General features: G+C 41.8%; 7 protein-coding genes across 7 annotated transcripts; 5 read left to right on the forward strand and 2 right to left on the reverse strand.

Moving 5' to 3' along the window:
- Positions 1-1,861: 1,861 nt before the first annotated feature.
- BCIN_09g00670 (hypothetical protein) lies at positions 1,862-2,516 on the forward strand. The gene is made up of 2 exons (XM_024694872.1): positions 1,862-1,902; positions 1,965-2,516. The coding sequence occupies exons 1-2, from the start codon at positions 1,885-1,887 to the stop codon at positions 2,490-2,492; spliced, it is 546 nt and encodes a 181-aa protein (XP_024550665.1). The 5' UTR covers positions 1,862-1,884; the 3' UTR covers positions 2,493-2,516.
- Positions 2,517-2,550: 34 nt separating this feature from the next.
- BCIN_09g00680 (hypothetical protein) lies at positions 2,551-3,790 on the reverse strand. Its single transcript, XM_001552633.2, has 2 exons — positions 3,377-3,790; positions 2,551-3,320 (listed from the first exon to the last, which is right to left on the reverse strand). The coding sequence occupies exons 1-2, from the start codon at positions 3,417-3,419 to the stop codon at positions 2,617-2,619; spliced, it is 747 nt and encodes a 248-aa protein (XP_001552683.1). The 5' UTR covers positions 3,420-3,790; the 3' UTR covers positions 2,551-2,616.
- A 1,358-nt stretch (positions 3,791-5,148) lies between these two features.
- Positions 5,149-5,879, forward strand: BCIN_09g00690 (hypothetical protein). The gene is made up of 2 exons (XM_024694873.1): positions 5,149-5,377; positions 5,444-5,879. Exons 1-2 carry the CDS (start codon positions 5,293-5,295, stop codon positions 5,653-5,655), a joined length of 297 nt encoding a protein of 98 aa, XP_024550666.1. The 5' UTR covers positions 5,149-5,292; the 3' UTR covers positions 5,656-5,879.
- Positions 5,880-5,923: 44 nt separating this feature from the next.
- BCIN_09g00700 (hypothetical protein) lies at positions 5,924-6,855 on the forward strand. The gene is made up of 2 exons (XM_024694874.1): positions 5,924-6,458; positions 6,504-6,855. The coding sequence occupies exons 1-2, from the start codon at positions 5,963-5,965 to the stop codon at positions 6,839-6,841; spliced, it is 834 nt and encodes a 277-aa protein (XP_024550667.1). The 5' UTR covers positions 5,924-5,962; the 3' UTR covers positions 6,842-6,855.
- Positions 6,856-6,881: 26 nt separating this feature from the next.
- BCIN_09g00710 (hypothetical protein) lies at positions 6,882-7,811 on the forward strand. Its single transcript, XM_001552636.2, has 2 exons — positions 6,882-7,009; positions 7,073-7,811. Exons 1-2 carry the CDS (start codon positions 6,905-6,907, stop codon positions 7,751-7,753), a joined length of 786 nt encoding a protein of 261 aa, XP_001552686.1. The 5' UTR covers positions 6,882-6,904; the 3' UTR covers positions 7,754-7,811.
- A 249-nt stretch (positions 7,812-8,060) lies between these two features.
- Bcdit1 lies at positions 8,061-9,387 on the reverse strand. The gene is made up of 3 exons (XM_001552637.2): positions 9,023-9,387; positions 8,576-8,961; positions 8,061-8,515 (listed from the first exon to the last, which is right to left on the reverse strand). Exons 1-3 carry the CDS (start codon positions 9,372-9,374, stop codon positions 8,102-8,104), a joined length of 1,152 nt encoding a protein of 383 aa, XP_001552687.1. The 5' UTR covers positions 9,375-9,387; the 3' UTR covers positions 8,061-8,101.
- Positions 9,388-11,988: 2,601 nt separating this feature from the next.
- On the forward strand, positions 11,989-14,479 carry BCIN_09g00730 (hypothetical protein). The gene has a single exon (XM_024694875.1). It carries the CDS (start codon positions 12,432-12,434, stop codon positions 14,169-14,171), a length of 1,740 nt encoding a protein of 579 aa, XP_024550668.1. The 5' UTR covers positions 11,989-12,431; the 3' UTR covers positions 14,172-14,479.
- Positions 14,480-14,800: the final 321 nt, after the last annotated feature.

Here is a 14,800-nt window from a genome sequence, read left to right on the forward strand (position 1 = left end):
TTACTGACTCTACAGTCTCCGGATTGGTGTGACATGCATGGCGGTGTTGGGAGGACTCATAGAAAAGGGGTATACTTTACCTCTAAGAACCCATACTAGTTATAATTCACCACCTAATAAGAATCCAAGAGGTACATTCTAGCTTCATGACATGTGGTTTTCAGTCCGTGGTCGAGTGCTTGTACTGTTAACAAACAAACATTAAGACTCTCTCAAGGCGTAAAATACAAATGAATGTACATTATAAATCGGCCTTTGACCATTGACTGAGATGGCAAATGTGAAGATCATAATCTCGCACGGCTTATAGTCATTACCAACGCAATCATATCAAGAATCGGGATTCAAAACAGCTTCCTAACATTGATCGTGAGTGACTTCTTGTAAGATCTAAACGGCCAGTTTTCACGATCTTGTGATCACATTCAAGTACTTACTTTTACTCCAGAACTTGGTGAGGAATTTTTAAAAGGAGTTGGTACAGTTGGTGAGCTAGCACTTGGCATCCACCTTTCACCCGTTACATTCAAGAAAACCTTATTGTGCCTAGTCTGTATATGAACATTGGTATCTCGAAAATTTCTTACGGCAATCTCGAATGTGTTCTTAACGCACTAAAAACAATTTTCTTTAGCCATCACCTGTCATGACTGAGAGATGGTTAAAATGATATTCGTACTGCTAGATACTCGCCCGTAATCTTTTCATAATAACGACTACTTTCTGGTAGGATGAGGTTCTTTTGCTCACAGGGGAATTCGGCTTTACTTGACGGAGAAAACTTCCGCTCTATAGATCAAGAATGTTTAATTATTTGAACATATAGAGTTGTGTGCCTGCTTAGAAAATATAGTATAAGCTAAGGATGACTAGTGTAGATACTAAAATTTAACAACTGCCATGACAATCGCTTAGTACAAACTAAGGAACTAACTTTAGAAGAATCTTATTCTGGAGCCGATGTGTTTTTATTTTTTTAAAAAAAAATCTATGAATCCGATGTGATGTCATTACCAGGCATTCTCTCACCCAGAGATGTTCATTATGGGTGTGGGCTACTGCTACAGTGGTAAAATTTATAATAGTTTCAGCCATAACTCAATTGATGAACTGTACTTTTCGAATTACTGCTTGAGTATATAACTACTATCTGTCCCTAGACTTGTCGTTCTTTATCTGAGATCTTGGTGCGATTCACTTCAACTAGACACTATCTATAAAACTGTGGTGGAACTCTAAAAGCAAGCAAGGTGGGGAGATGTACGTTCATCATCAAAAATGATAAAATTGAGGCACCACTTCGAGGCTTAAATGATTTAAGAATCCGGAATTGCGTCACGAATATCAGATTCTCGACCATGAAGTTTACCTAGCACTTCTAGTCCCATACTAACATAGAATAAGGGTTCCAAGGGACGCACTGTAAGACCCAAACTCCGATTTGCTGATATTATTAGTCTCTTGTACAATTAACCTATATATAAAAATTCCTCTTCCCTTCTTTTGCTCTCAAAATTGTACCACATATGATCATATTTGTTGGAAAGCATCACTTCTATAATCTTTTCTCTCAGACACAACCAAAACCATCTACCGGTCTATAGCCATCATATAAAAGCAAAGCTTCCAGGAGTCAAGTTCGTCAGTATTACCCCTCTCGTGTTTAACAGTTTTTTGTCCAGCACTATTTGTAGCCTCATTGCCAGCGTTGACCTCCGGACCCTTTGTACATTGAAATCACTTCGATTCAGTGCTTGAAACATTTTTAAATATGAGCAAAGTTAAACATCCAACAATTTCTCACTGTTAGATATGGGTTTATTGTTTTTAATTTTCATATTGTTAAATGGCAATTTGTATTGATCGTCATTAAGGCCGAGCCTCATGAAACGAGTAGAGAGGGTAACCAGGAGGGTGGAACTCATCATCCGGTTGATCATCAGACTCTCAACTTAATTGCTCAGAATCAAGGCCACAACAACACAATCGACATTCCTGACATCCGCCGGGAAAATCCCTATATTGATCTTCTTAATCAACTCCCTATCCTACAAAATCTCCCCCAACAAGTTCTCAATGACAATGAAATTTTTGCCTGGGGCCCAGATTTTACCCAAGGCGGCCGAAACATACTCAAGGATATGATGTTCAGCGACTGGTCCGAATTACAGAGACCTCGATATGATGCTATCTCAAAGCTAGATAAAGTTGTTAAAATAATGTTCCAGGATCAGAATTTCCCATTCGAGGAGCAAATTTGGGTTATGACCGCACTCGCCAATTTATATGATCGGGGAGTCTCTGGATCCTTGGCGTTTGACGACTTTGGATTCAAGCCCGACAAGCATTTTTTTGGGGAACTTTACGTTCGCTTAGGTCACGAAGATCGGGCCGCCGTCCTGCTAAAGTCTATTGGGGTATTCCCCAACTGTCCATATCAAAGTGAATGGGCCAGAAAAAACTTTTACGAAAAGGGAAATAAAATGGAATAAGGACTAAAAATCACAGACAAGTCACCATCCAACGAATTTGAAACAGAAAGCATCGAGTTGGGACTGTACTGATTCTACGAAAGACTTGTGGTGGGGAAAAATAATTGGCTAGCCTTCGTTTCGTCTACCAAGGATACTTTTTTTCATCGAACGCTTGAAAAGTCCCTGATATTCCTTCTCTCGTTGCGTTATCAATCTTCTCCAACATTCCCTTGACACTTTCCTCCGTACTTACTGGCGCAGCCTCTACTCCCATGTCGGCCACTGATTTTCCCATATCAGTTTGTACCCATCCTGGGCATATGACAAAGGCAATAAGCTTCTCATGCTCAAAATGGATTTTTCTAACCATATAATTCAATGCCGCTTTACTCATCCCGTATGCAGGCACCGGAAGTGGTATGTCTCCCATAGCACCAATACTCGAGACACCCGATGTCACGGCCATGAAAACGGGATTTGTAGACTTCAAAAGGAGGGGAAGTGTGGCTTGATATAGAGTCAGAACTCCGATTGTGTTGACTTCAAAATGTTCGCGTACTTCGGATAGAGGCATCTCGGAAACCTTGCCATGCCATTGTGATATGCCGGCATTAGCGATGACAACGTCGATGTGTTTTATACCATGTGTGTTTTGGAGTTCTTCGACAGCCTGAGATGGAGACAGCTCATCGCTACTGGAAACTAGAAGCGGAATTATGCGAGTGCCAGTAGCCAGAGGGAGATCGGAGAGAGATTTTGATGTCGGGGAGGAGAGGTCTCGGACGCCTGCTATAACGGTGGTGTTTGGTCGTTGTATCAGAGCTTCTACAAAGCCACGACCAATTCCTGTTACGATGGTCAGATCGAAAGAGTTGTTATAGGTGTGCTTAGAGAATACAAACCTCGATTCGCGCCAGTTATAATGTATGTCTTTGTGTTAGACATTTTGAATTGTGGATTGTGGATTGTTGCCGTTGAGTTCGGGAGTTCTGAATTGCAAAGAATGTTCACAAAGGAAGCTGGTGATGTTTGTTGAGAAATATGGCTATTTGAGAAAAGAACGTAATTTTATACACTCTGCACCCCTAGTCCTTTCTTTATCTCAAAAGCCTCACCAGGAACGCCATTTGCTTAACACGAATACTTTGAGCCAAGAACATTACAAGGAATGAGACATTAGCTTTTGGTTTATTAAATTCCAATCTAATAAAGTTCCGGATATCTTATGAGAAGCCGCAGCACTTGCCGACTATTCGAAAAATTCTACCGACCACTCTAAGGTGTTTGGTAGCACCGAATCTGACTTGCAGCGACCCTGACGCATACTAAGCAATTCGATCATAGATCTGATGGTATTAGAAAGAATGAGGTTGTAGTTACACGTGTGGCAGGGTGGGCATCAATGAGAAAGTGTAAGTACTTTCTTCTCAATTCCGAAGCTCCGAAAGAGTTCCATATCACTATTAAGTTCACATATACATAAATTATACACTATTACTCTTATAATAATCATATTCGATACTTGAGCTGAGGCATTTGTAATAAATATTTTTGTATATCTATTTATTTAGTTGTGCTTGTGGTTGATTTACTACAGTAAAACCTCGCTATAAAGATATCTGTCTTTGTAGTATTTTTTAAGGATATATAAGTTAGAGGTGTTCCTGTATAGAGATTCCGCTTAATCCCGATGTAGTAGTAATTTCCCTCCGATTAGTCCTGATCAGGCCACTTCGGTGACATTTTTTAGGACTTCAATTAAGCCTCTCTTAAATCCGGGTATAATTATCATCTGATAACTAATCCTGATGATTCTACTGGCTTGTCCAATAGGGACACGTCATCCTAAGACCTCGATGTGTGGGGGGTGTCCTTATGAGATGTTCTAAAGATATAGGTCGTTTTTAGGCCTAAAGGTTTTTGGGACCCAAAATTATATCCTTATAGAGAGATTATCCTTATATAGGGATCTCTATAATTAGAGAGGCTTTGATTTATGAAATAAAGTTCACTGTGTCAGGGTCGCTGCAGATCAGAGTCCACCCAAGGGTGGATGGTTGGCCATACTATGATTAGCCGACAAGTAAGGTTAACAAGGGTCTTTGATTGGTTATCCCATACTCCTCTTTATCTATAGCTTCAAAGATGCATGGTTTTGTAAGCTTCGGTCAAGGCGGTTAATGATTAGGCACTTACGAATTGTCAAGTAAATCTCGAGAGGAAAATGATTATGGAAGTTCAATTCTTGCTGGTGACTCCAATGTTCTGGATTCTCCAAAAGTTGTTAGTTGTTCGGATATACACGTGACCTCAGTCACGGGCAGGGCGATTAACAGATATTAGCCTGTCCATCTTCTAACGTTCAATCGATCAAGACTAGATCTTCTCTGATTCGAATTTGAATTACTTCGTAGGTGGAAAAGCTCTGGGATATCGACCATTCACTGTTTTGTAGGTAAAGGGTAAGTCAATCAAATTTCTGTAGATTGTTTGTCATTTATTGTTTATGTGGTGTAGTTACTCTTCATCAAGCATCGCGATTTATTACTATCAGATATTCACTCATCTATTGCAATTTACTGCATGCTTTTTCCTTTTCTTCTATCTCCTTGGAATACTATCCCACAAGTTCACTACAACTTTTCAAGGAAGACCTGGGAATCCTTGATTTTTTGCATATTCTTTCCATGTTCATGTTCATCATACCCCTATCATTACTTGCCATCTTCTTCTGAGTCTCGTCAATTTTCAGATAGATCTTTCCTTTTTGCTCCCTCAGACTTTAGATCCTGCAGATCGTGTATAATTTCATCAAAAAATGTCGACAGCAAAGCCCGTGGGTTCTGCGAAGGCATACAATCCGGAACTCAATGAAGTTTTCGATCTCTATGGTCCAACTATAGGTAGCTGCACGGCTAGCTGCACAGAGTGTAACGCTTAGTACCGCACTCTTGGCATGCAGGCCGTAGATCGTCTGGCTTGTGCCGAAGCATTGAACGTTCACGAGGCCAAGACAATTGCGAAGTCATACGCAAATACGATCAAGGACGATTTGGAATACCTTCGCTGTATTGTTGCTGTTGGTGGTAACACGATTACCAATCGATGGAGAAAAAAGTCTGGTGGCAAAAGCGACAAAACTTTACAGTCAGCTTTCCCTCGTATATTTTCTACGAAATGAAACATAGTTCATGTCCACTACGATTATGAAGATATTACATGGCAACCGACGAGAGGGTTTCGAGATGCTTTGTTGATACCTTGGCTTAATCTTGAGACATGAGAGATAATCCATACAAGCTATTGGCACTTTTGCAAGCGCGCACAAAATATTCTCCAGAACAATGGGTAGCATTCGATAGCCATTCAATGAATGTAATGTGGGGGAGACGGGAGGACTTCGCACCGAGTATGCAGATTGCTGTGTTGTATTTTATGAATCAAGCTACGGTGATGTAACTCCTTGGGATACCACGAAGGTTCATCAAATGGGCATCACCGAGTTTCCCCGTGGAAGATTAATCCTAGAGGCTCAGTCGATTATTCTCAAAACACTCAGAGGTACAGTCGAATATCTTCTTTTAGGTATCGATACAGAAAACTCCTCAAGCAAATGGCATATACTTGTCGATAATAACTTTCATGGCGCCGCCGGCTCCACCGCGTGGTCTAATTTCAGTGATCAAGCTTTCACCGCACCTATCTTTGATCTTGATCGACTTCTGAATATTTCAAGAGCAACTTTCCACGAAGCTGGAGATCACCTGTGGCTTCTTCAAACTGATCCAGTTTACTTGCAATATCATGCTAGATTGGCTAGGCAAGTATGGTCCTCTAAAGGCACTGGCGATAGATTTTTTCACAAGTCTGCTTGGGTGCTTCGTTACAAAGCATTTACCACCGTCCAGAGATGGTCATGGGTAGTCGATGAGTTTGAACATGCTCAGGCTCAACGCCACAAGTTCTGGGATAATATCAATTGTGGTGAACAAATGCCAATGAAGTACAGCTTATAAATTGCTTGTCTAGAGTTGTTATTAATCAACCTTCTACTTCAACGAGTCAAAAAGCTCCGCAATTGTCTTCCAAGTTTCAAGGGATTTTCTCAAGATTACAAAATTTCTGATACAGGCGACACTGTCACTGCTCAATTGAATGCTGGCAAATATTCCACAGGCAAAGCAATATTCTACCATGATCCCCTCAATTGGTGCTTAATTCAGATGACGGCAGATACAGAGGATCCAAATAATCATGACGCTTCAATGCTACTTGGATTCTTGACAGATTGGCTAAACAAGGACACTACAATGGCAGATGACAAACAGCGGATTGATCCTCAGATCCTTGAAGTCTTATCCGAATAAGCAACTCACTACGAGTTACTAGCGGCAGTACGACAACATAGAACTTTATTAAGAGCCATCAATATGGATACTGCTCGAGTAGAAGGCCGAGAGCGCTTAGCTTGGAGAGGGATCCCAGATGAAGAAACAGAACAAGGAATCAAGCATTTAGCAGAGCTTCTCGAAACTGTGAGATTAACACCGTTTCCAAAGGGTAAAAGGGATGCAGCGTGGTTAATTAAAACAGATTAGATCAGATATAACACGTCGGCATTGTGGGCCCTTGTGTGGATAATTCATGGGGACATACTCAAGAAACATAAGTTCTCGACCGAAAAGGACTATGGACATGACTTGGCTATGTTATCCTACGATGGTACTCCAGAGCATCTTTTAGCACTAAAGCTACAAAGGGAAGCCATTATTCAACTCAAAAATCCAGTTCAACAAGCAATCGCCGTCGATAAAACTTGGGATTTGACTCATGCTACTAAAGGTCTTTCAGCCTTGGACGTCTCTGTTCGTTTGAAAGAGAGGATCAAGAAAAAAGCTGAGCAGCAGACCCCCAATCAAATAGTAGCCCCTAGTGTGAGGAATAAAGAAGGCTCTGCTCCAGCAAACTCACACAGAACTGTCCATATCAAGTCGTCGAGCCTACCAATTCTTTCCCACTTGTTCCCCAATACAGTATATGAGTACGCTGCTAAGCCATTGGATCGGAGAACATTTGTTACAGCCATGGACGACGCTGAATTTACATCAACGGAGTCCGGTGGCTCTGCTGTTACATTCCCTATTACTGATAATGGTGGAAGTATAGTATTCCAAAAGCCACATCCTACTGCGAAGGTTGAACAATTTATGTTGCAGGGGTGGGAAAAACGATTAGAAAAGTGGTTCGGGTGGACTATAGAGTCACTTGTTGTTACATAACCTAGGAGATCATGGCTGGATAAAGTAGACAGAAATCTAGGTTATCTTTTTGAGAGCATGGCTAGGCACTAATTGGATAGTGCGTAGCAAGATATGCATTTTCGTTGGTTGAGTATCTTAAAAAAGTTTTCTGTGATTCTAGGTAACTACCACAAGTATTTCACCACTCTTCATCGCAGCACTAGGGCTCACTAATAACCTGAGACACTATAACCTTCCTGTCCCTCCAAATAGGTAATTCAAAAAGTTCTTTGGAATCAATTGATTGATCGAAAAAGCCAAGCCCAAAATACAAATGACAGCTTCCTGGAGTCCCAGAATATCTTTGTATTGTCTTTGAACCATATATCAAATGGCTAATATAGATACCACTACAGAGGGTTGCTGCTGGCATTTCTCCAAAGCAGTGTTATTGTCGGCAATGAATCTGGTAGAGCGATCCTCAAAAGTGTTCGATGTTTGAAGGTTAGTTGCTGAAATCTTATCCTCCATTCGGTTCTCGAGCACGTGCTTGTTCTGCTTGAAGTAGCTAGGACGACCATCTTCGTAGATAACTTCCAAGTTATCATCTTCCTTAAAATCCCCCATTGGAGCGCTTACCCATTCCCCGTCCGCCATCAAAGCAACACTACAATGCCATGGGGTAGTAAAGCCAGTCTTGGTATTAAGTAGACTCATGGATATCTTGTGATCACCCGTCGACTGATGAATAGAAAGGCGTAAATGGTTTGGAAAAGCATATTTTACCGCACCAGCAAAGGCCTATTTTCAAAAATTTAGTAAAATAAACGGAAGCTTGCTCTTGGTAATATTTTAACTTACATATCCTCGAATTAGCATCTGTTTAGCGAGGTATCTCACATTTTTCTTGTAACTGGTATTGCTTCGACTATTGCCAAGGGGGAAAATATATCGTAAATCCGACTCAAGAAATCTTCGATACCCCAGATAAGTCAACTTTGTATCAGGGTTGTTGGCGATCTCATCTTCGATATTGATGTTTGCTTTGCCCCATCTATTTATCATGGATAGACGAAAGTTGGTGGCGTTTGCCACGTAAGTGATCTCGTCTAGCTTTTCTGGCAACGGAAAATTGACAAAGTCTTGAATTCTGGAGAAGCCAATGTTATTAAAACCCTTATTAATAGACATTGTACGTAAAGCTTCTCCGTATGCCCATGTATCGCGATCCGATACACATAGTAGATCTGGTATGTAGTTAGCTAACCGTCTGGGCCAGAACCGGTAATCAACAGGGGATAAACAAACCATTATAAACGAGACCATCTGAAATGATTGTGCACTTAGCTCCGGGCTGATACACTTCTCCAATGCGCAAACACATCGTGTTCAGTCGATCAAGAGCAATCTCTTCAGCTTTGTCTGGTAGAATGCCGAAAACTTTATGGACCTTGTTTGAAGACTTGAAGGGAAATGCCGGAAGGCACATTTCCACCGGTGCTCCACTGCTGACAAATTTCTCGATGACTGACAAGAACTTGGGCTTGCCCGCATTATGTCGATCCTTTGTGTCATCGAATTTGTTGAGAGCGTAGTCAAAGACGATATTCAGGATGTCGTTGCATACAACCGTCATGGAAGAATTAGCGGCAGATGTCATTGTGGAACACTTCTCGGTGATGGAAGACTTTTTGAACCACATGATAATACCTCGACACAAATTACACAATTGAGTTTATATCCCAAGCCAGAATCTATGATCGAGAATATATCTTTGTGAAAGTAATTCATACAAATCGAGTATAGAAGGGACCGTAGTCACTGCACAAGAATAAGAATAGAAACAGTAATATCTAAGTCGACATCTTTCAAACTCTTCTCTGGTATGCCTATTATATATTTCAAGAATATAAATGGCCTCACTTCGGGTAGCTATGAGAACCTTTGCATAGATGAACTCTAGGTAACAGTTTTTGAGATTCCACAGCGGCACAAAGGTCAAACCAATGACTTTCCACGATCAAAGCGATCATTGCTAGATCCAATTTATTTTGCGCTCAAAAATGCAGAAGTAATGTCAAAGTAGTATTTTGGGACCTTATGATGTAGCTTGACATCTGCCAAAATAGATATTGTGAGTTTTTGAGCATCGCGAGTCATTTTCAAGCTGAATCCGGCCTTTTTTACTCCAGCTTTTTAACTTCTCGGATGCTCAGAAAGGTCCAGAATGTGGATACTAACTCATGCCGAAATTGAATGCCTTGAACATCATTTCGAATTATTCGACGAGCTGGATGTGGAGATCTAGATATCTAGATCCCAAATTTACCATCAGTTCACCCGCTTTACCCCTCGGCTTGAAGGCGGCTCGTGAGCACCCGAAAACCCACCAATGCGGACCCTTGATTTTATACGATTCTCAATTTTTTCTCCGCAGAATTGATAATCAAACGTAGGAGAAAGCTTCATGGAAATCACGAATTGAACCGAGTACTGTCGTTCGGGTTCCCGCATGGCCCGAGTTAAACTTTTGCAAGCTGCTTGGTAAGTGTCAGATCTACTGGGCCAGTACATAACGTGTGGGGTATCTTCCTACTTTTACTATTAAAAATTTACATTTACCACCCTTAAACTGTCAGCGGAGGAACCAAAGTTGAGAACATGACACTTTTTATCTGCACTGGAAAACATGTATCAATTTCTCTTTAACCACACAGAACATCACCTCATTGGACTTGCATCTCATTTTGAGAATTAATCAAGAGTGAGTAAATTCTGTACTTGGGTATTACCACGCCATGTAAAGCAGTCTCCAAATATGGCAAGGAAACCGCTCACCAAATTGTGAATACTCTGGGTACCATCGCGCTAGATCTTGTGTCATTCCAAGTCGCGATTTTTCACGATATTCTACACGAGTTTCGACGGACCTCTGTGCACGCTTATCGCTTGTCAAGGGATCTGAAAGGGCTGTAGAATTGCTCTACAGCCGGCTAGATTAGAAAGCGAAATGAATTCCAAAATGATAGGAACTTTAGAAACTGGAGCTGAAGACTGGGAAAGAATCAACCGCAAAAACTCGACTTCGATAAAACTGATAGACTACATCGAAACTCATCCGTTGAGTACACAACTCTGAAGTGTACTCTCAAGACAACTGGCCGCTTGAAGAGAACATCCAATGTAACTCATTAATATGCGGTGCTATGAAGGTTACTGACGCTATATCTAAACTCATATCTTGCTAAAACGAGCAATAGTTAGATATCCCTCTACTGTAGGCCTCGTTTCTTCTTTGAATAATAAATCTGATGACATCATTCATTTTCATTGAACCAAAATATAGCCAGCATATAGATAAACTTTCGTGAAGTTCCACTTAGTGCCGTGAGGCTCTGCTCAACTAGGCAAGATGGTGCTGGATTGACCCGATCAATTGCAAGCGAAATTCTACCTCGCTCTGAAGATTCCAGCATGCCTCCGGAAAATTACCCGATATCCTATAGCATTCGTGTGTTGGACACCTCGCTAAGCCCATCTTTGAATTTTCGAAGAAGTAGGTGAAGATATGATCATGTTTCTAAAGTCGAACACATTGCGCCAATTGAATGAGGAGATGATAACCGCAAAGCACGCTATCGCCAATCATGGAGTCATGAATACCTGTAGAAGTCAAGCAGGCTTATTCCTTAAGTCAAAGAATAAACAACCTCTCTAAACATGGTAGATAGTAACATGTAAAGCTCAGCAACTAGCTTTCGAGGATAGCCGACTTCAGAAAATTTACATCGTCTCCGCAGAGCTAAAGACTTTGACTGATCCATACAAACCCCCACCTTTACCGAATTTTCGGCCGCCCTTTGAATGATAGTGATTCAGAGAGTAGCTCGTACGCAGGTAGAGGAAGACTTGCTGCGTTATATGCTTTTTGATCGTGAAAATGGCCATTGACACAGCTTATGTGGGGCGCGCAGAGGAAGGAAGGAATCTCATTAGTTGCCAAGGAGCGGCTAATTCGAATTCGTACTCACAAACTTCCTCAAACTTGCTCATGCTTCAATTTCCAATCTGTTTTATCAGAGAGCACGATTTATCTCCGGTTTCCCACTTTCTATAACTGTTGGGACAGCGGATAGTTACGTCGTGGCAAGTAATTGTCAACTTGAACATGAAATTTTTCAGAATTTCAGGGTTAGCTTGGGCTTCAACTTCGTAAGTCTACGTAGATACAGAATTGGAACTTTATATAATTCTATATTGTTGCTCTATTTAAAGACGCTTCGAAACGATTAACGGAAATAAGAATTTCACCCACTGTTGTTTCTATCATCAGATAGTTTTCCCCGGCGTGAACCCCCTGTACAGAAATTGAGCACATTAGCGCAAGTATGATTTCTAGCATGCAGGGCAAAGAAAATTTTCATTGCTACCAAGAAATGTTTCTATATCTTCTCCCGATTCTTCAGGGAAGATTTTATGAAACAAAAACTCTATTTTTTGTTTGACTCAACTCACACGAAACCTTTCCTCTGCTTCTTGTGTCAAACTCGGACCAGGTATTTTGCATGCATAAAGTTTCCCTCGGAAACTCCACGCGAAGCTCTTCTCCAGCTGTTCGAGCTCGTATAATTCTTCTTACAAATCTTTTGCACTCCTGCTCTATCTCTTTATCGCCAGACACATTGCAAAAGCCAACCAAGGGATCCAAGATCACTGGATGATTATGGCACCTCCGATTGAATCTCGGACCAAGGTGGACACGAAAGGGCTTAAAACTAGTCAAAATACCGTTGACAATAATCCCGACGGAACACATGTAGACACCACAGTACAGAAGGGTATCCAGGAGATTGAGGCGATAACTATCACATGGTCAAGGACCTGGCTTATCATTGCTTATATTTTGATCTGGATTACCTACTTTGTTCAAGGTCTGGTGTCTGGCGTCACTGGCTCTCTTCTTCCATACATCACGTCTGACTTCGCTTTTCACTCTCTCACGCCTACTACAAGTATAATGAGTGCTGTTATTGGCGGAGTTTCTAATCTGAGCATTGCGAAGGTTCTGGACATCTTTGGTCGACCTCAAGGATATACTTTCTGCGCCGTGCTCTGCGTCATTGGTCTTATTATGTCAGCTAGTTGTAACAATGTCGAGGCGTATGCTGCATCTCAAGTCTTCTACACAGTTGGCATAAATGGCATAGGATATAGTCTCAGTGTCTTTGTCGCTGATACATCCTCACTACGGCATCGAGGCCTGATGCAAGCATTTGTCAGTACCCCTAATCTGATCACTTGCTGGCTAGGTGGGCCAATATCTACAGCCTTTTTGAATGGGCCTGGCTGGCGCTGGGCCTATGGAGCGTTCGCAATTCTCATTCCGCTTGTGACTTTTCCGCTTTCAGGCCTTTTCATATGGCAATTTTTAAAATCTAAGAAGCTAGACCTTGTACAAAGGAATGATAGTGGAAGCACAATTTGGCAGTCTATCATCTACTACTGCCGCGAGTTCGATGCTGTCGGTCTTATTCTGATATCTGCTGGCGTCGCGTTCTTTCTATTGCCATTCAACCTTTACACTATTGAGGCTAAAGGGTGGGGATCCTCCCTTATCATCTGCTTCCTAGTTTTCGGTATCGTATTGATCATCGCTTTCGCTATATGGGAGAAGTTTTTTGCGCCCATATCATTCATTCCATGGTCTCTCCTCAAGGACCGTACAGCCTTCGGTGCTTGTCTCCTCTCATTTACGCTCTTCATTAGTTACTCCTGCTGGGCCAGCTACTTCAGCTCTTTTCTACAAGTTGTGAATAACTTGAGTGTTACCAATGCCAGTTATGTCATTCAGACGTACACTGTCGGCGGTGTATTGCTCTCACTCGTCACTGGTGGTATCATCAGCTTTACTGGGCGTTACAAACCCATTGCCCTTTACTTTGGTGTTCCTCTGACGATCCTTGGCATGTCGCTCCTAATCTACTTCCGTCAGCCTGACCAGAGCATTGGGTATATTGTGATGTGCATGATATTTATTTCGTTTGCAGAGGGGGTCTTGGTTATTTGTGACGAGATTGCCATCATGGCCGCCTCTGCGGAACAGCAACATTTTGCGGTCAGTCTGGCTGTGTTAGGATTGTTTGGAAACATTGGGTCTGCTATTGGTCTTACCATTTCGGCTGCTATCTGGCAGGGTATATTTCCGAGAAAGCTTTCTACATATCTTCCCGATGTGGATCCAGCAAATGTATTACTAGTATATGAGTCCTTACCGGCGCAGTTATCGTTTCCGCTAGGATCGACTGAACGCCTTGCAATCCAGCACGCCTATGGTGATGCGCAGAGAGCATTGTTGATTGCTGGCACCGTTGTCTGGGTTCTCGGTATATTGTCGGTATTATTGTGGCGCGACATCAAGGTTATTGGAATTCGCCAGACAAAAGGCCAGGTTGCTTAAGCGTTGAGATTAATTTTAGTGCATAGATTTTCAAAAATGGCTGCATGTATATGATATAGTTCCTGCAAATACTATCAACGATATAGCAATTGTCTGAAAAAGGAACCTTTCTCCACTCCGTTGAATCTGTAGCTTTTGTCCGTCGTTTGTGTGTAACTTTCGGAGAAAAACGTATTGGCGGGAGCATAGCTTCCGTCTTAAAATTTGATAATCGAAGCTCTTGTATCTCAGCAAGAGACTTCCTACATCCACAAGATACACGGAAGCTTGAAATCGGTCGGCTCATTGCAACTGGGCAAACGGGCCCAGAAGATTATTTGCCCCATCAAAGAACTTACAAACTCACCATGTCAACTATGCACGATTAGAAGAGCGAAATTCTTCTCACTAGATGTTAATCTCGTCGATTCTGCAAAGGCCAACGGTTGATCTTGCCAAAAAGAATGGATCTCCGATTGCACTGCGGGTAAAGTCTCAAGTCCGACCTGGATTAGTAACAAACACACAGTTCTTGGCACATCTCCGCATTACGTCCACGTGAAAAGCAGGGGGCCATTGCCTCAATCTAGTTAGATAGGGTTTGTAATCAACGCAGCCAACGCCACTACATTCCAAAAATAACCCCTGCA

Source organism: Botrytis cinerea, chromosome 9 (genome assembly GCF_000143535.2).
Source record: "Botrytis cinerea B05.10 chromosome 9, complete sequence".
NCBI classification, from domain to species: domain Eukaryota; kingdom Fungi; phylum Ascomycota; class Leotiomycetes; order Helotiales; family Sclerotiniaceae; genus Botrytis; species Botrytis cinerea.

What these genes read in the sequence shown, in the direction of transcription:
- BCIN_09g00730 (XM_024694875.1), top strand. Translation starts at nt 12,432, where the DNA reads ATGATTATGGCACCTCCGATTGAATCTCGGACCAAGGTGGACACGAAA.
- Bcdit1 (XM_001552637.2), bottom strand. Translation starts at nt 9,374, where the DNA reads ATGACATCTGCCGCTAATTCTTCCATGACGGTTGTATGCAACGACATC. An exon ending in AGATGGTCTCGTTTATAATG is followed by an intron (nt 8,962 to 9,022) that starts GTTTGTTTATCC and finishes ACTACATACCAG; the next exon opens with ATCTACTATGTGTATCGGAT. An exon ending in AGATGCTAATTCGAGGATAT is followed by an intron (nt 8,516 to 8,575) that starts GTAAGTTAAAAT and finishes TTTTGAAAATAG; the next exon opens with GCCTTTGCTGGTGCGGTAAA.
- BCIN_09g00680 (XM_001552633.2), bottom strand. Translation starts at nt 3,419, where the DNA reads ATGTCTAACACAAAGACATACATTATAACTGGCGCGAATCGAG. An exon ending in TATAACTGGCGCGAATCGAG is followed by an intron (nt 3,321 to 3,376) that starts GTTTGTATTCTC and finishes CCATCGTAACAG; the next exon opens with GAATTGGTCGTGGCTTTGTA.
- BCIN_09g00710 (XM_001552636.2), top strand. Translation starts at nt 6,905, where the DNA reads ATGGATACTGCTCGAGTAGAAGGCCGAGAGCGCTTAGCTTGGAGAGGG. An exon ending in TAGCAGAGCTTCTCGAAACT is followed by an intron (nt 7,010 to 7,072) that starts GTGAGATTAACA and finishes AAAACAGATTAG; the next exon opens with ATCAGATATAACACGTCGGC.
- BCIN_09g00690 (XM_024694873.1), top strand. Translation starts at nt 5,293, where the DNA reads ATGTCGACAGCAAAGCCCGTGGGTTCTGCGAAGGCATACAATCCGGAA. An exon ending in TCTCTATGGTCCAACTATAG is followed by an intron (nt 5,378 to 5,443) that starts GTAGCTGCACGG and finishes TGCAGGCCGTAG; the next exon opens with ATCGTCTGGCTTGTGCCGAA.
- BCIN_09g00700 (XM_024694874.1), top strand. Translation starts at nt 5,963, where the DNA reads ATGGGCATCACCGAGTTTCCCCGTGGAAGATTAATCCTAGAGGCTCAG. An exon ending in CTGGGATAATATCAATTGTG is followed by an intron (nt 6,459 to 6,503) that starts GTGAACAAATGC and finishes TTGCTTGTCTAG; the next exon opens with AGTTGTTATTAATCAACCTT.